Source organism: Electrophorus electricus, chromosome 8 (assembly GCF_013358815.1).
Source record: "Electrophorus electricus isolate fEleEle1 chromosome 8, fEleEle1.pri, whole genome shotgun sequence".
NCBI lineage: Eukaryota > Metazoa > Chordata > Actinopteri > Gymnotiformes > Gymnotidae > Electrophorus > Electrophorus electricus.
The window spans coordinates 23,524,867-23,544,674 of record NC_049542.1 but is presented as its reverse complement, the minus strand read 5'-3'; the positions used below and the strand labels follow the sequence as shown (position 1 = coordinate 23,544,674).

The 19,808-nt window shown below is 39.9% G+C and overlaps 1 protein-coding gene and 2 long non-coding RNA genes across 3 annotated transcripts in view; 1 reads left to right on the top strand and 2 right to left on the bottom strand.

Annotated features, from left to right (window-relative positions):
* Positions 1-7,864, bottom strand: part of LOC118241796 — a 78,485-nt gene extending 70,621 nt beyond the window's left edge. The window contains exon 1 of the long non-coding RNA XR_004776358.1: positions 7,099-7,864. This is a non-coding gene — a long non-coding RNA (uncharacterized LOC118241796). The remainder of the gene's footprint in view (positions 1-7,098) is intronic.
* Positions 7,865-9,703: 1,839 nt separating this feature from the next.
* Positions 9,704-13,264, bottom strand: sox4a (SRY-box transcription factor 4a). Its single transcript, XM_027019992.2, has one exon. It carries the CDS (start codon positions 12,515-12,517, stop codon positions 11,429-11,431), a length of 1,089 nt encoding a protein of 362 aa, XP_026875793.1. The 5' UTR covers positions 12,518-13,264; the 3' UTR covers positions 9,704-11,428.
* Positions 13,265-14,512: 1,248 nt separating this feature from the next.
* LOC113583583 lies at positions 14,513-16,731 on the top strand. Its single transcript, XR_003411314.2, has 2 exons — positions 14,513-15,844; positions 16,300-16,731. It is a non-coding gene; the product is annotated as an uncharacterized LOC113583583 (long non-coding RNA).
* The last annotated feature ends 3,077 nt before the right edge of the window (positions 16,732-19,808 follow it).

The window sequence follows — 19,808 nt, the reverse complement described above, 5'->3', positions numbered from 1 at the left end:
CTAAACTGTTATTTTGTTAAGACACAAATTAGCGACGGTGAGCAAATATAAAGATTAGGTGAGGAGAGGAAAGAATAGGATAAGAGGCAACAGGGGCAGAGGGGTTCCCAGCTTGTACGACAGAAAGATCTGCACTGCATTTTCACTGGGACATAAGAGAGCACAGGACTGTCAATCTGATTCATTTAATGTCGTGTAAAACTCAGTGAAAACGCTGACAGTCTTTGCCTCCACATACATTTTTAAATCTGTTTAACTGTATGCGCCTGTGTCAAGTAAACACCGAAGCAAATGAAATAGTATATTTAGATATGAAATGGTAAGACTTTATATTAAGTTTCCTTAACTAACATTATTTTGGCATTAATTAAACTTCAGGATTAATAAACTATAAGTAAATAATGGGAACAGTAATTAAAACCTTTACTTTAGCACTGTGTCTACATGAGCAGTGCCCTGTCAGGTCAAAGCTGATTCCATGACATGTTGTGTGATCATCTACATGAAACCCAAATACTCCGAAACTGACTACTACCTCAGCCAATGATAGTGTTAATTACTTTGAAGTTACTTTGTTAATATTACTCATGGTTTATTAATGCTGAAGAAACAGGTTTGTTCATGTTAACATCCCTGTTACATTTTTACTGGACTATAAAATACAGTACAGGGCTGTCAGTCTGCCACAAATAAAATTTTTAAGGGGATTTTAATGTAAGTGCTACTGGTAACATGCTGCATGTTAATTTCAGCTGACACTCCACCGTAGAGTGATGTCATGGTCATTGTACATGGCAAGTGCCAGTCTATGAGGGAATATTCACTGGAGCACATGTTAATCCAGTCATGCAGGGCCTTCCAAAATTTGGGGGTTTGATGTATGATCATGATTTCATAATCAAACAAAAAGATCAGTTTCCAAACTATAAATTGTTTTTAGTTTTATGGATAACAGTAGTTTCACAGTGCAGATAGATGAAATGAAACTGCAGAATCTGATTAATGGAGGAAAGCTCTCCTGGAAAATTAAATGAATAACAGTGAAAGAGACTGCTCCAAAAGGGGAAGAATACAAGTACTTCATGTTTAATTAGCTATCAAAGGTAAGTGTAACTAATTTATCAAAAAGTTATTAAATTTTGTTTCAAACATACATTCATGAATACTGTATAACAGAAAATGTATTAGACTGAAAATCCTAAAAAGTTTATTTCTTCCAAAATGCAATGCAGAAAAAAAATTTCATTTACAAGAAACACATATTTGAATGAAGCATTCTTCTTCTCTATAGATGTTTTTGAAAACCTGCTTTTAATAAGGCCTTTCGGAACTGATTTCCAAGCACAAATATTATGTTTATTACAGATATTTTCTGCATGGTTATAAATTAGACAGCCTTGTCTGTTCTTTTGCTATTATGTCTTGGTGTGATTACATTTACATTTACATTTACTGCATTCTGCAGGTTCCCTTGTCTAGAGAGACTTACATAAGTACTTTGTAGTCTATATCAAATATATATCTTCTATCAAATACGATTAAATCAAACATCAAATATGGTTTCTATCTAATATGATTAAATGCATATTGCTAATGCACTAAGTGAACTAATTTCCAGCAGTACTGAGAAGCATGACTGATGGAAAGGCAGGTCATTTACATCATTCTACTTGTTGAAGGCCGTCTGACACAGGTCCAAACCCCCTTCTGCTCCAGGGTGCTGGAAGAAGGATAACTCTCCACACCTGCACATATACTGTCACCCTGAGTTTTGTCAGCCTTGAGTTTTTTATAAATGTCAGTAGCATAATACAATTCAGCAGTTGCTTAAAATGTATTATAACTGTTACTACTGCTCCAATAAATAAGCCATTCATAACAAAACGTGTTCTACTCTGCTATATACACAGGGAATAAAAGTTTTTTGGGTTTTTTTTCCAAATTCATACTCATTTCAATATCTGATGTCTTGAACAACATTCAAAATTTTCTTTAGTTACCAATAGGAAAATTCTTTTGGTAAAGCTTTTAACAGCATTCACCAGATACACATAAATTGCAAAATGTCCAAAACTCTTTCTGCATAACTAAGCTTTCATCATAAAGCACATTTCACCTCATGTTGTCCTTTAGCAAGCACTGCCAACCCTTAAATATATTACATATATTTCTAAAGCTGTAATCAACCAATGAGAAAACAGTAATACATGCAAATAGGTAGCAAAATAATGGCAAATCCTGAATAAATGGGTGCAGAATCAGGACAAGTGCTTCTAGACAGGTGTGCTGTATGTACAGTCATCGTAGTGGTGTGTATTAATGCTGAGCAGGCCCAGTTGAACTCAACTTTGGATCAAAATGGCAAGAGGAACAGATCTAAGTGACTTTGAAAGAAGGGTCAAAAGCTTCATTCTCAAACATTGCTCAGCTGACTATTGACTGACAGCTAAATTGACATCTGCATTTAGGTACATAGGAAAGACACTTGTAAGTAGTTTGAAATAATTGTGGTCAAAAATGAACAATGGCTGTAATTCTTGTGCATTAGCGCAATTTGCAGGTCACTGAAAAGCCATACAAAACAACTCTGACTGATCACCTTTATCCTATGACAATACATATCTAAGAGCAATCTCTTCCTGGGTGACCCTGACAACATCCAGAAGGCATGAGTGAATGAAAATTGTATAAATAACATGTTATGGCCTGTGCATTAACCAGGTTTTGTCCAGATGTTGGACACTCTACTCCACCATCATCAAAATAGCAAATGAGGCAATATAATTTTGCAAGAATCCTCCAATATTGTTCCAGTGGCTTGTATAATCAATGTCAAGGAGCACTGAAGCTATTTCTGGTAGGTCATGGTGGCCTAACATTTTACTAGTGCACTTTATGTTGTTTTTCATTAGTGTTTTTGGTTGAAATGAAAACTGGACTGAGGAAACTGTGTATGGACTGTGGAATGGACTGAGGACACTGTGACATAGCCCTACAAATGACATTTCTCAGAAGTCTTTGAAAAGCTTTAATTGGACAAAAACACAGAGCATGAGCAACCAGAGTATCCTGCCTACATTAACATTTCAAACAACATTCTAACAATGTACCATTTCTAAGAATACATCTATGTCAACAACAAGTTGCTTTTGTAAGACACTCTGGATAAGAGCGCCAGATAAATTCCATGAATATAAACATAAACAGCATTAGTTTTAATTGCAGTAATCAGGTGTATGAATATTTCATTTACAATCCACATTTCTCAAATGTATTCCTTCCACTTTATTAAAAACTTTGGGAACTACCATGGGAGAACATTACATGTGACGTATATGAGACTGGATAATGTGGCAGGATAATTTTTCTTTCTTTCTAAAGATTCTTAGTATGGAACCTTTCCTATGGAACTGTGTATCTTTGTCCCAAAAGTTCATATGCAACTTTTGGGACAGTGGAGTTCGAGGAAATCTCACCTAAACCTCAGCTCATACCAGTTTCTCCTTTCCAATTTCTCACTGGAAGTAACATCTGCAAAGTCATCCTACTACAGAGGAAAATTCGAATCATCAGCATCTGATCCACACAAGCGCGTCACTATTTTTTGTTTTCTCCTTAATCTTCCCCCTCCCCCTCTTTCCTCATCTCTTACTCCTGAGGATTTCATCACCTTCTTTGAGGAGAAGGTTGCAGCAATCCACCAGCCCTTTGTTCCCATTCTTCCAACCAGTGTGCATTCCTCAACATCCAACTCTCTGACTTCTTTTTCTCTTCTCTCCTCAGACAAAATTCTTCAACTCCTGACTTCCAGCAATCCGACCACATGTCCGCTGGATCCAATTCCTTATGTTCTGTTCCAGACAATCTCAAGAGATCTGCTTCCTTTCATCTCTGCCATCATCAACAACTCCTTATCTTCTGGATATGTGCCAACTGCATTCAAAACCACCAGGGTGGTACCAATCCTCAAGAAAGCCACACTTGACGGCTCCAACGTTACCAACTACAGACCGGTATCACTTCTCTCTTTCCTCTCAAAAGCCCTCTAATGAGCAGTTTACAATCAATTGTCTCTTTTCCTCACCCAGAACCAGCTGCATGATCCCAATCAGTCTGGCTACAAACCGGCACATTCTACAGTAACAGCCCTCACAGCAGTGATGGAGAAACTTCATGCTGTTCAAAAGCATGAAACTTCAAAGCTGCCAAACCATCATCTGTTTGATTCTTCTAGACCTTTCAGCAGCCTTTGACTCAGTGAACAACAACATTCTTCTCTCTGTTCTCTCCAGGCTTGGTGTGACTGGCTCTGCTTGGAGATGGATTCAGTCCTATCTGGAGGGACGGTCCTATCAGGTGACATGGAGAGGATCCACATCCAAACCGTGTAGACTCTCCACTAGTGTTCCACAGGGCTTAGTATTGGGCCCCCTTATCTTCTCTTTTAATACTTGTTCTCTTGGTGATGTAATATCTTCTCCTGGTTTCTCCTACCACTGCTATGCGCATGACACTGAATTATGTCTTTCTTTTCCACCCTCTGACATGCAGGTCTCCAGACGTATCTCAGCATGCTTGACTGACAGCCCAGAACCTGAAGCTCAACCCCAGTAAAACCAAGCTTTTGTACATCCCAGGAACTCCCAGTCCTTACCATGACTTCACAGTTTCCTTCGAGAACTCCCTGGTATCACCATCTGAAGCTGCCCCTAGACTGGGCATAACTTTGGACAACCAGCTGCTATTCTCAACTCATGTTTCAAATCTAACCAGGTCTTGCAGATTCCTCCTTTGTAACATACGAAGAATTCGGCCCTTTCTCTCACAGGAAGCTACCCAGGTGCTTGTGTAGTCTTAAAAATGGACCAGCCCCTACACGATGTCAATGGTCAATGGAGTACTTCGAACCTCAAATATGGCTCAGCTTGTAATACCATGCTTCAGGTCTCATGTTGGACAAGCACTGAGACTATTTTCTGTCCTGGCTCCAAGATGGTGGAATGAACTTCTACTTGAGGTCTGGACAGCAGAGTCCCTTATAGTCTTCAAATGCAGAATGAAGACCCATCTATTTGTGGAATATTTACATGACAACTGACCCTGCTCCTATAGTGACTGACTAAATTAATACTTATTGTAGGGTATTGTTTATTACACTGATGTTGTTTAACAAACTCTAGCACTTATTGTTATTACACTTATCATTGTCTAAGATAGACCTTATGTATTTGTACTTCTAGGCATCAGCAGTGATCCCAGTATTCTACAGTATTCTAGATCATTGATATATTGAACTCTAACCTGCTGTACTGGCTAGGATGTATTCTATGAGTAAATGACAAAGCACTTTTGTAAGTCTCTCTGGATAAGAGCTTCTGCTAAATGCCGTAAATGTAAATGTAAGATAATACTCATACTCTTCATAGTTACATTTTAGTAAATAACACCAAACAAGCAAATGCCCTGAATCAAGAAGGCCAGAGAGAGAGAGAGAGAGAGAGAGACAGAGAGATAGAGAGAGGGAGAGAGGAGAAAAGAGTTGTAGAAACCAACCAAATGTCTGCCTTCCTTTCAGAAGCCTAAACAGGTTAACCATTAGCCATCAGAGCTGTTAAACCACTGAAGGAATTTAATCCATGCTGGAAATGATTGCTACCATGTGTTCTCATCACAAAATTGTTGATCAGCACTTCAGCCCAAAGCATCACTAAAAAGCTAGAATCCATAAATATGACATGAGTTGCAGCAAGAACAGAATGCATCACAAAATCTCGAGCATTGATATAACTCCCAGTGCTAAGTCAACACCTACAATGCACATTTAAGGCCAACTGGACTCAGTAAGAGTTGATGCAACACTGGCGAAGTTTCCCATATTCTGTTAGGAAGCATCATGTTGTTATGTTCCTCTTCCATTAAGTAAACAAGGTGGGTAGATGGAAGGTGACAGTCTACCTCTCTGAGAAGAGAAGTAAAGGTGAGCAAGTGAGTTCCACGCGATAACACTGTCAATGCCAGCATCCACCAGTGCCACTGCTATTTTCTACACACTATGATTTATGGGTAGTAATTACTCCACTGCCGGTGACATCATCTCAGCACGCTTCCTGCACAAAAGTGAGTAATTAATTGTGCTGCCTTCAGTTGCCTGTAATGCCTGTTTTTATGCCTATTTTCAGCAAAGAAGACAAGGAGCCAAGGCATGTCAAAACAAGGCAACACAGCTTTCTCTGGAGCAACTACTGTAACTCAGTCATACAAACATATAAAGCGCAGCATGTGTGTACACAGAGACAGACACACAGGCACACACACACAGAATTATCACATTATCAAAGACCCCTGCAGGGCCATGTAATTCCAATTAATGCCATTCATGTGTATCCATTTTCACAAATTGTTAAATATTGCTATCTAAATACTGCTGTGCTTAACAAACTGCACTATCTGGTACAACAACAATAAATAAAAGGCTTCTCTTTATAGAGATGTTTTGGGTGCATCCTGTCACATTTTTCATCCAACTATTCCATTGCGATTATGTATTCAAGTATATAGTCATGTTCCTCCGGAAAAAAAAGGGTGGTTACTACGAAAATCAAACAAGAGGCACACAGCCGGCGTCATCTCCAGCGTGGCACTGTGAGTGGAGATTAGGCTACGAACGACTACTATTGGCTTTTGATGACATCATGGTATCACACATCCAATCCTAAACTGAGATCGTCATCCCCGCAAGAAAAATAAATAGCCCGTTCATAAAGTTAAAGAGCTACGAAGAGCCTACGATGACTCTTCCTGTTCAGGTGCCCAGAACAATAGGCCGCTGTCCAGCATCGGTTTTGCTGAAAAGACTACAATCCCCAAATCCTTTATAAAATGTGCTTTAATGTTGTATACGACAATAGGATAATTCCGGAATAATATTCTACTAAATTTATAGTTAAACATTTGGCTCTTCGGAAAAATAACGTCAAGCCATCAGCATATTTGCTTTTAAAACATTTCATCATTCATCCACTATGGGTAAATTTCACAATCACACAAGGGATCAACATAATATGCTAATCACATTTATTAAAAAAAAAAAGAACATACCTCAACAATTGTGCGACTCCATAGAAATAAATAAGAAAAAGTATGCAGATTTCGTTTATTGGGTCTTTGTTGTAAAATCCATTTTAGAGCATACAGAACAAAGTTTTGAAGTTTTGAGAGTTGATTGTCCAGGAGTTGATTGTCCGACAGAGCTAAAAACAGAAACAATCAACACTACCTGTTGCTCCAGCGGGTTTTTAAGATAAGGAGAAAACGTGATAACAAATTACATCTTTAAAAAGTTTTGAAATGTTTTGCGTCTCGTTTGGGCCTAAAAAAAATGGATAATAGAATGTAACTTAAAAAGCTTGAAACAACGTTTAAATGAGAGTGCTGACGTCCAGGCGTGCAGACAAATCTTCGCGTTGTTCCAATGAAATTGAAATGCGCCATACGATGCTATTTATCTAAATCATATGGCGCTTAGATGTTAACAAAAGACAAGGTTTTAAACACTTTTGTGTGTTCTGTTGTTATTCCTTTGTTACAGGCTCCAGGTTTGCGTGTAGCCGGTGACTTGTTCACTCAGAAAGCCACTTGCTGAACAAAAGAATTATCTCCGCTTTGTGTGCAACTTCAGGAGCTGGTGCACCATCCTCGAAAAAAGTTCCTGTAACATTTTTTTTCCGGAGGCAAAGCGCTTTCATGCTGTCTCGCAAAAAAGTAAACAATTCCCCTTTTCATAGAGCTAGTTTGCCGTCCCAGTTCAAATACAGCTATAACAAACTTACAGTGTTATGATGTTTCCTTGTATTGTAAAGATAGCTCTTTGTCTGCACGTGCGAGTGCAGCATTTTGGCCGCGCCTTTCTCGTCTGGGACCCCGCCCTCTGGCACTATATGACAAAAGTGAATTTTATACAGGCTGAAAACCATACCTACAACTTACCGCTGAATGTTAATTTAATATTATTATTAACTCCGGATATGTGAATTATGTATAATGTGGGGTGGGGGGTGGGGGGCGGGGGGCGGGGCGGGGTTGCTTAGAATGTTCTGATCAAGCCATTAACCTGACAAATAATCTGAACAAATTTTGGGTGGATTGAAAGGAAGAAAGAAAGAAAAAACATCAGTTACAGAGATCATACATCATGGGACAACACATAGGCACATGTGCACATGTAAAGTGAAGACCTACATTAGGCATTACAATGCCATCACTGAATATCATAATTGAATAACGGTTGGACCCTGTACAAATTGATGAGGTATTAATGAAACAGAATTTGCTTGCCTGAGGTCCCATTGTTCACTTGTTGGATCACCTTCCTGTAGATTAGCATACTTTGAATCACAATAGGAAATTCTATTATTTTTAAACAGGCTGATGAACAACCAGCTCTGAATCACAGACTCGGAATGATTAGTATACAGTACAGAACAAGTACACTCAGTATACAGTACAGAGGTAAACAGCAAGAGAATACATGTAATTATTATTCATTTTTTCAGGACAGGATGGCCAAACATTGTCATGCCCTTGTTTGGGGGTAGACAGATTTTATAAATATATCTCTAAACTCCTCTTCATTCTCTTGTTTCACAATAACACCCAGAAGGAATTTAAGCAGTCATTTCAGAACCACCCATCACCAAAAAAGAAATAAAATAAAATAAAAATGTAACCCTCCCATCTTACCTCCTGGTTGAGACAGTCTCATACATCTGACACGCCTCCCCCATGGTGATGTGGCTGTAGTTTCTCCTTTCGTGCACTGCCGTCTGCTTCTACAACACTGCCCCAAGGCATTAAGCACTTTCAGCTGTCCTGCACCATCAGCTACAGTGATTGTGGCTGATTACTCAAAATATTCTATCAGTGTCACAGCAAAAGGCTCTGTTCACATGTTTGCCTGCAATCATGCAAATGTTTAATTGCAGACTCAAAGCTGAATTATTGCTTTCTGAACATGGTTTTAAAACAAGTCTCTGAAATCAAATATGTATTTATTCATATATGTATGATGACCCCAAAAGTGTCATGATTTATTTTCTTACACCTTAGCAGACAACCTCTCATTACAATCATTACATAATATAAGTTCACATATAACATTTACATTAATTCAAGAAGCCAGGTGTTCTGTCTGGCAGTGGTGGTCTCCAGACTGCTGTAGCCTTTACTGTGTTAATAGCATTACTTTAGACCCTAAGCAGACCCTCACTCCCCCATTTTTATATGATAACCTTTAAATTGGTGATTATCAATGTGTGTGATTATGGTGATTGAAGTACCCCCCGGGACATCTTTAAATATAGACAAATTGCATATAATTAATCCTGCTTATTTAGTGCCTAATGTATTCAAAAATAGCAGGTTGTATGGCGGCTTTATGTTGACCTTTATGCATGGGTCTGATATCAGACAACTTATCTGAGAGACTTGTCATACCTGGACAGATGTGGAGAGCGTTGGCAAATAGGACTATCACAGCCCTACAGAAGCCTCTGGAATAATGATAATAATGGTCTGTAAACAATGAACATAGCCACTTGTGTGTAAACATGGGTTTTATGAAGTTCTTGCAAAGTGATCAAACCAAGAAAATACATGTCAATGATGCATTAAGGAAAACAGAAAAAAACAGTCTTGCAAGACAAGCTCAGTTCCAGCTGATTTTATTTCCTTTTGGAAAAAACACAAAGTTTATACAGAGGTCTGACAGGCAGTGACTTGACACGATTGGCTGGCTTTGAATTCTCTACTCAAATGAGATATGGTATGGCAAGACAAAACAATATTGTACACAGCATATTGCACAAAATGAAACAATAAAATGTATATATTTATCCCCAAAACTCATAAACAACAATCTTAAACGTAGGGATGTATAAAGATATATGCTCAAGTGCCTGTCATAAAATCATCATCAGACAAACACGCAGTCTTTACCTATTATACAATCAATGTACACAGAAATCTTCACGTTGACCCTTTGCCTTAAACACAACAGCTCTACATAAACCTGAATTAAAAATACAAAATGCTATTCGCCATGCCATAACATACTAAAACAATTAGCTACATTTAGCCAACAAGTAGAAAAGATTAAATATCCTTGTACATTTAGGATTGAAGCATTACTTCATTGTTCATGGACTCGTATAGGCATTTTGAATGTATTAAATTCCATCCAGTGGTTAAAACCAAACTTTTCACTATAAAAGCACAACGAAATTATCAAAGGTACTATATTTCCCATAAGGACGCAATAAACTGCAGACACTGCTGCCGCTACATACAACCTCTTTCAATGCGCGTTTTCTGGGTAATGCTTGGTTGGTGAAAAGGAGACACTGTGTCTTTAAGAAGCCTGTGGATTGACACTGTAAACATGGTTTCGGGGACAGATTCTGAGACAACCCATCCCCCAGTCTTAAAATCGGAAATCCAAACAGCGATATTCACCGATTGACACCCCCTCGATAGATTTGTACAAAAATACACGTAGAAAATAATGAAACATTTAATCTCCTTTCTGTGTGAGAGGCCATTAATTAAATAATACGATGCAGTTCTAGCCCTTCCGCAACAGAGACGGACATGTGCATGTGTAAGCTATATAAACGAGACAGATGGAAACAGGTCAACGTAAAAAAAAAACATACAAACGAAACATTTGGCCATTATAAATACATCGATATAAAAATGATTTCTGAGCACAAAGAAGTTATAAAGGAGGAATCAAGCGGATGAAAAGTAAAAGGCAGAGAGGGAGAACGCTCCTCGGACGAAATTTGGTCCTTGTTTGTAGTGTAGAAAGCTGAACCGTCTGAGTTGCGTTTGAATCCTGATGTCTCGTTGACAGGAAAAGCTGGTGATTGTTTCATATTTGAGTCTAATGGCGCGCTGCTTTTCTTTTAAACCGACACTGGTCACACTTCTGGACAGACTCTCAGCTAAACCGTAATCAGCATGCGATTCTGTTCTTTTTAAACATTGTTAAACACTCCACTGCGCGTAAAATAATCGCTCGCGTTTGTGCCCCTTTTCAGTTCCTCGAGAACGTCTGGACAGAGTTCTCAAAATGTCCCTTCTTAAGTCTCATTTGAACGGCCCGACAACTTCGACTCGCCTGTGTGCAATGCGTGCCTATGCTCCCATACTTCTGGCAACCTCGTCATTCACCAAAACGAGCAAGCTAAGCGTTTTCATCTGCGCTCTCGTCATTGGGTATAGTGAACCCACAACACTGGATGCGTGATATCAACAGGAGGAATCGTGTTGTTATCATGTTGTCCGACTTGCCTCAGTAGGACGTTTCAGTCCATCTTTACGACAGTCATAAAGATCTTAATTTCAGCTGTGATTTTCAGATTCGTGCCACTCAGTATGTGAACACCAAGTTGGATATAGTTGATTCGAGCCAGTCTCCTGAAATCATTTCGCTCACCTCGGGGGTGCAGTAGTCAGGGAACTCAAAGTGCGACCCAGACCCCGTTTCAAAATTGAAATCCAGATCTCTGTCCAGAGAAGCGGTGCCAAAATTGCCGAAGCTACCGAAACCAGGACTATGGTTAAGATCCAGCAGATCGTCCTCAAATTCTTCATCCGAGGACGAAGACTGTGAAGAAGAGTGAGAGGCGGACGGTGTTGGAGAGGACGCACGGGTGTATTTGAAGCGCGCAGCCGACACAGTCGCCCTGGATGGCTCTGCGTCTTCTTTCCCGCTGGCTAGCCCGTCGTCGTACAAACTCAGCGGGTCACTCGACTCGGCGGAGCTGCTCAGGGTAGGGCTAGCTGGGACAGTCACGGAGGGCGTATTACTGTCAGAGTTGTTTCCTCCGATATGAGCGCGTTTTATGGGCTTGTCTGGTATCTGCTTGGCCGAGGAGGCTGACCTGGATTTGTAGAGCGCGTGGTGATCTACAGTGACAGACGTAGAAGGCTGCTCAAGCGCTGCGGACCTCTTTTGCGTCCTACTGAGAGATTTAGAAACGTGACTCTTTTTGGACGAAGACTTTGTGCCAGTGTGGCCACCAACTTTCTCCCCCTTTTCCGCCGTCTTGGCGGTGGAGGACTTCACTTTCTTACGTGGTCGATACTTATAGTCCGGATAGTCTGCCATGTGTTTCAGTCTCAGTCTCTCAGCCTCCCGGATGAAAGGGATCTTATCACAGTCTTTCAAAAGTTTCCACCGTTTGCCTAACCTCTTGGAGATCTCCGCGTTGTGCATGTCCGGCGACTGTTCCATAATTTTACGCCTCTCAATTTGTGACCAAACCATGAACGCATTCATCGGTCTCTTGATGTGCCCAGTGGGAGTCTTGCACCAGGCGATGTCCAGTTTATCCCCAACTGGGTTAGGGGACCCCGGGGTTGGGGAGGCATCCATGTCTAGGTCCGTCTCCCCTGAATCGATGCAGTCACTGGGTAGCACGTCGGAGTTGCTCGCGGTGATCGTCTGTGCCACCATAACTGTTCACGTGCGTTACCACAGCGAATAGCAAAAACTGTTTAACAAAATCCTACAGGTAACTGAAGGACTGAACACAACACTCAGACACAACGGAGTTCAAATGTCTTTTTTTTTCGCCCACACACTTTGTGATATCAGTTGGGAGTATGGCTGTAAAGCGACGGGGCAACAGAACTGTCTGCCAGAGCACTTGCCACGCGTGTGGAAACAAAGTTAGTGCAGCTGTCTGTCTCTTGGTTTAGTGCCCTGTCAGCAAACCGTCTCCAACGCGCATATCCTCGTGAGGATGTTACTGGGAATTGTCTCAAGTTTCAGAAATGTCTTTTAAAAACTGCAGCCTGCAGCTCAACTGCCAGTACGACTGAAAATTAGACCAATACCTCTCTGAATACAAAATAGCTGGAAAAAACGCAACTTTACTGGAAGGAGAGAAGAGTCTGCAGCATATTTCGTCTTAATACCATGTGGTAGGGTTACGCGACTGCGCTCTTTCATAGTCCGGTCTTTCGTTCACAGCTCACAACTTTGAGTATTTCTGCAGAAGCGCCTCGCTAGGATTTATCCTTTTCCGAAGGTATAAAGGCAAGAGAAAACAGCCAATCCACTGCTGTCTCCAGCCTGACTTTCGCCAAATACACGCCCCGCTCGCGCCCATTGGCTGAATATAGTATCTAATAATAATCAGCGCGTGCAATGAGGAGCTTTATGTCTGACCTCATTCCAGTCTACACGGCAAACTTAGTTTTAAAGGTACACGGCGCACGGGTTTTATTTTTATTTTAGTTTTTTTTAACCGATTTTCATATACCACAGATAAGATCTAACTCGGTGACTAGGGGTAGATAGTTAATTACTACTGATTTGCAACGTAAGGTCAAATAAATTCATAACCCTCCTATAATGTAGAAGCTCTGGTTGTGTGTGTGTGTGTGTGTGTGTGTGTGTGTGTGAGTGTATGTATATATATATATATATATATATATATATATATATATATATATAATTTATTTATTTTTTTAACCAAAACAGTGACGACAATAATTACTGTAATCACAGAATATAAAGTCGCATTAATTAAATGGTACATAATTACTTTAATCAAATGATAAAATAAATATTCGTTTTACTATTGATTATATATTTGCTTTTGAACATTTAGTATTATTGATAATGATATGTTGCGGGCACACACGCGTGTCGCACTCAGGCAGCATACATGTGTTTTCGTTTCAGCCTGCGCTGTAGCTGGTAGACTGCTGAAGAACTCCAGACAGTCCACGACATGGGGACTCTTGACACTGAGGGTGGAGTCGAGGCGAGTGTCCTTCCGTACATTAGCCGGAGAACAGCCTGACTGGATGTTTTTTGTCGTTTATGTAGGATATTATATATATATATATATATATATATATATATATATATATATATATATATATATATATATATATATATATATATATATATATATATATATATATATATATATTGTTTGAGGTTTCAGAACCATTATTTAGCTTTCGAGTAAGATTTCAGCGAGTCTTTTCTCGGTGGTGTTTAATATAACATGAAAACAATGCTGAAATACACAAAACCAGTAAACAGCTTTACAATCCCTATTTTTAGCGGCGACGGTTTTCCCCACTGGTTTTTTGGAGTGAATTCAAATGCTGTTTGAACACTAGATGGCAGAATAGAGCCAATATAGGGCTGACGAATTTAATAATTTAATTTCACACAAAGAAAGTGACTAGCGACGAATAACTGTTTAATCTAGAAGAACCATATATCTGAATATGCATTACGTAATCCTGCTTCAGATGTAAGCGAAGATAATACTATCTTCCACATTTAGAGAATGATTTTTGAGAATTTTTCATTAGCAGCAGAGCGCTCCTAAATCCTCATTAGTTGAAGGTACTCGAGTATAATCAGAAGGTTGCTAGTTCAAGCCCCACTGTCACCAAGCTACCACTGTTGGGCCCCTGAGAAAGGCACTCAATTGCTCAAGTTGTACTCAGTCATAATTGTAAGATGTTTTGGATAAAAGTGTCAGATAAATGTAAATTTCAGAAAGGTGACAAATCACACTTCAGTTCACCTCTCTTCTGGTTTAGAATTTCTTGCATGAAACACTAACACAATTAGAATGCATAAATGTTGTCTTTGAAGAATTCTGACACCAAAGTAATTTATAACCTGTGTTTGCTTTGTGTTAAATTATTAGTATTCTTCAGGCTTATTTCTAGTAGGTTTTCGGTTCCCGTGAAATGTCCGTTTTGTGTATGAAGCATTTTGGCAGCTGGTTACCCTGCAGCACTGTAAACAAACATGTGCAGCCTCAGCATTTACATTTTGTGGGGAAACACACTCAGGTGGCTTTTGTACGTTTTCTTTTTAGTCAACTCCTGTTGACTGCAAAAAGTGCTAAATTGAATTGTAATTCTTAGAAATTGAGTCATGATAGTAGGTTAACACCCCCATTAATATTTCCATAAGCTAAATAAGTAAAATCTAGTATTGTCATGTGTATTTTGAAAACCAACATATTTATTCACCATGTCCCAAAAGAGTACACTTTGTAGTTGTCAGCACAGAATTTATCCTCCAATTTTAAGGCTTCAGAGTATTCCACCAGCAGTAGGTTTAATCATTCACCATTACCACACTCTTATCCAAACCACACTTCACACGTTTGACTACTGTTTCCATGGTAACCCTCAGTATTTGCTCTCAAAACACTCGGATAAGAAATTGGGGCTTCACTCAATTTTGTTTGACTACATAACTGATGAGGGCACAGGAGGACCTCTGGACTGTTTATCTGTACATCTGTCTTCTCAGACCATGAAGAAAAAATTCTTTTCCACACCCCTTTTTATAAAAATACTTTTGTGCTACTCATCCACTATCAGAAATGATAATATGCAAAAGTGTTCATTTGCATATAGCAGTTAAATGGCTTAAGATCTTCAGGTAGATAATTAAGACACTGCCAGTATTCCAGTAAGAACTCAGTAGTAGATTAATTGATGGTGGGATCAAGGTGAACAGTGTGTGCACACTGGGCTATGTCAGATAGAGTAGGGTGCACTTTGTCTCTGAGGGCTAGTTTTGACAGTCTGGAGGATCATGCTTCAGGGTTATTCATTTTAACCTCTTTGTCCAAAGGCCTGATTTTATCAACTGCTCTTTCTATATCATCCAACAATAGGCTTTTGCATGTGTGTAACTGTTTCTGTGTTTATTTCTTTGAGAGCGATGGCTTGTTTCCACTGAGACTGTTAACTGAACTGGAAAAGCTTCAGTAACTCTGAGGTCTAACAGGTATTTTCCCGCCACTTTGCATATTTGTGTGTGTATGTGTGTGTGTGTGTGTGTGTGTGTGTGTGTGTGTGTGTGTGTGTGTGTGTGTGTGTGTGTGTGTGTGTGTGTGTGTGTGTGTGTGTGTGTGTGTGGGTGGGTGGGTGTGCATGTTTGTGCATGTGTTGGTCAGTGCTCAATGAAGGTTAGGTGTTTTGCTGAGTCCATAGTACCAGAACAGCTGTGGAAGTTATGACTTTGTGACATCCAAAGTCAAAGTATTTTTTGAACTAAACAAACAGGAACCAAAATTTGAAATAGGAAAAAATTGCTCAGACAGATAATAATTATTAACATGAATGCTCAGCTTCTTTCACATTCAATGCACAGTGTGCTCAGGAAAAGCATCTGCAGTTTGGCGTTCCACAGAACTAACGGTAGTCGTTCACAAGGTCACCCCAGTCTTCCTCTCCCACCAGCCAGACGGGCAGCAGTCGCCGAAGTGAACTTGCTGGAGGGGACCAGGACGGTCATTGCCATTTGTCCAGCTCAGCAGTTGGCCTCCCCAGTGAGGAGGAGGAGGAGGACAGATGTGGGGACAGAAGTCCAGTAGCGAGCGGCTGATCACTTATCTCTGTCCAAGGTGTACTTCCCCGGCTGTGATAAATCAGGAGCCATGCCCAAAGACTCCAGAGTGAAGCTGCTCTACTCCTTCTCCTCCTTTTCAGTTACTCTGGCATGAAAAGCCAGTAAGACGACAGGCTTCATTTTGACAACACACCATTACTGCCATACAGCAAATGAGAACATTTCACTCAGTGCACCAGAAGAGCTATTTGCAGCCAAATTATGACTGTACTCAAAGGTCTGCCATTCTTGCTGATAACATAAAGTTTTTGCGAGTAAACCCATCTGCAAGTTTGTCTTTATTTCTTGTTTATTCTATTTGTGATGGCTGCCATCTTGTCAGTGCAACTGCAGGGTAGAAGGAGATGCACCTCTTTATGGATGGTAATAGTAATAACATGTATACACAGTTACAACTTCTTGTTTGCAAGAGTTTTACAAGTTTTCGTTTTTTAACTTTTTTTTTTTTTTTTTTTTTTTAAAATATAATGAAATGTACACATATAACACTTAAGAAAATCTTAATTAGTGCAATGTTGTCAAAGGGTGGTGAACAGAGATGGAGTCACTCGCAGGTAAAGTTATATGTTTTAATGGCAGAAGTGATATCCAAATTCAGTCACAAAAACTGGCAAATGTTAGCAACAATTTCAGAGTAGTAACCCAAATAAACAAAATTAGACTAGGGACAGGCAAGCAGGCAACCAGGATATCAGGTGTCAGAAGTAAAAAAAAAATTAAAAAAGAAAAAGAAAAAATGAACAAGAACAGCTGAGAAACGTAAGGCTTGGTAAACAAGACTTCACAAAGACCAACAGGAGTGGACATTTGTAGAAGGTCATGAGGAAAAACAAGCACAGGTGAAAATAATATTTAGAGGACGAGGAACGAACAGGATTGTTGGTAGTGTAGTATGCCGGAGGCTGAGTCTGGGCAGCAGTTGTGACAATTGATTAGTGAGAATGTTCAGGGTAATATATGAAATATATTAGTGAGAATGTTCAGTGAAATATATGAAATCTTAGCACTTTTCCGAACCATCCCTGTTATATTAACTCAGATGAGCAACTGTTACTTGCAAACCAGTGGACTGTGAACACATTTCACTCGGAGACTCCTATAAATCCTTCACCCTAAGGTCTGTTAGATGATCCCTGAACACGGATCCTTCTGGTTATGTCACTTTTAAATGCCTTTAAGACACCATTATTATCAGAATTTGGGGGTAGGAGACTAGTTGTTCACCTCTTTTTTCAAGTAGTAATATACCTTCACTAGGTATTGAGTGGTTTGAACTACTCCACCGTATAGAAAATACAAATATGCTTTACTGTGCTGTAGAGAAATACAAGTGTTCTAGGTAGCAGTAACTGTGATATTGAAATACATTTTAAACATTTTATTATTTTACTATTATTCCTAATTGTTTACCAGACAGTTTCTGCAACATTACAGATATTATATGCTTGTTTTAATCTGCCTGTTTGTTTATGACAAGTCCCCTGCTTCTGACTTTCAAACACACCTGCTCATAAACACAATGAGCAGTGACCGGCAATATGGAGAAAAAGAGAAAACCTTTTCTTTTCCCTGAAGCCACTTTTTGATGTAATGTTTCTTTTTTGGCAACTCATGTTTTGTTTTGTTTTTTTCTTCAAGAGGGTCAACAATCTATCTATCTATCTATCTATCTATCTATCTATCTATCTATCTATCTATCTATCTATCTATCTATCTATCTATCTATCTATCTATCTATCTATCTATCTATCTATCTATCTATCTATCTATCTATCTATCTATCAAGTGTTATTCATGTTATTCATGGAACATTGTAAACCCCAAAACATTTTGAATTCCAACTTTCATTACAGCTTTCAATGTACAGTTTTGCCAGTTCTGAGGGAATGATGTTTGACAGTGGTGTCACATCTGTAGTTTTACAGGACAGGGTGTTTTACCAAGCTCCTGGCAGTACCTTGTACTCACAATGCTTCAGGATTTCAGTGTGGGACACAGCAGGAATTAGGAGGTATGATTTGTATACAGAGAAGAACATCTGTGATGTCCTGTGTCCTGTGGTCACAGACCTTCTCAAGTCTCAGTAAAATAATGTAAAAAAGAGGTGCAATTTTTGTAATTTAGGAAAGCATCAAAAAACCAGTTATAAATATGAGAGCTTTCTCTCTCTCTCTCAGTCAGTTCCTTTGACTGAGACTTTCTTTGCTCACTTTGTGTCTAAGGTATGGTGTGTTTTATGACATGATCGTGTATCAACAAGAGCAAGATTCACATTAATAAGACTACTACTGTAAGAATACTAGAAAGGAGATTAAAGAGGAGACAAAACTGGCAAAAAGTGCTAGAGATGACAATCAGCGGGCGAGCTCTACAGCGTTAGGTATAATTAGGTGTCAAATGTACAAGCTGAATAGCAGTGGAAGCTTAAAGTGAAGGACCTTCTTTCTGAACATGTGAGTAGATTTATATTTTAATTCAGCACCTTAAACATCTCACCTCCTTTTCTCTCCCTCACCAGAATTCTCTCACCTGCAGTGCTAGGTCAGTTGTTTCCCACCATAACAGACAATTTGCGGCCAATGCTGCAGCCTTTGCAAACCCATTCCCGATCACAGACGTTTTTTAGTTTTTAAAGCCAGAGCTGTACAGCAAGAGCACCTTCTGTGTAGGATCTAACTAAGCTAAGGACTGAATGCTCGGATACAGATGTAGAGAGGCAGGAAGGTTGAGCCATGTGAGAAAAGGAAGGGATTCACAGTGGCCAGGGCAAGCCCGGCGAGGAGAAGGCGCGCATATATGTGCAGGGCTATGCATCCACGTAGCTCTCTGCGACATTTGGAGGATGCACGTCACCCATCTCGTGCTGCAGATGAAATTGTGAGGCAGCTTAATCCACAGTTCAGTGATGCACTCTGCAGGGCCAACAGCGAGATAGAGAGAGAGAGAGAGAGAGAGAGAGAGAGAGAGAGAGAGAGAGAGAGAGAGAGAGAGAGAGAGAGAGAGAGAGAGAGAGAGAGAGTGAGTGACAAAGGGAGGAACTTTGCAGAAAGAGAGACACATTCAGAGAGAGAAATAAACAGATCTAGATTAAGTAGAAAGCCAGGGCAAATGAAGTGAGGCAGAGAGAAGAGAGAGCGATGCACAGAGGCGAAACAAAGAGATGCGCCTGGGCAAACATCTCCCTGCCTCCGGTTTGTTCATCAGAATCGGCACTGCTCGCTGCCTGCGGCGAAGATGCACAGGACAGAATTTCCAGAAAATGCAAGAGGGCGTGGCTAGGTGGCACCACGCCCCAGAAACTTCCCAGAATCCCCTCTGCTTTGGGGGTGGGGGGGGTAGC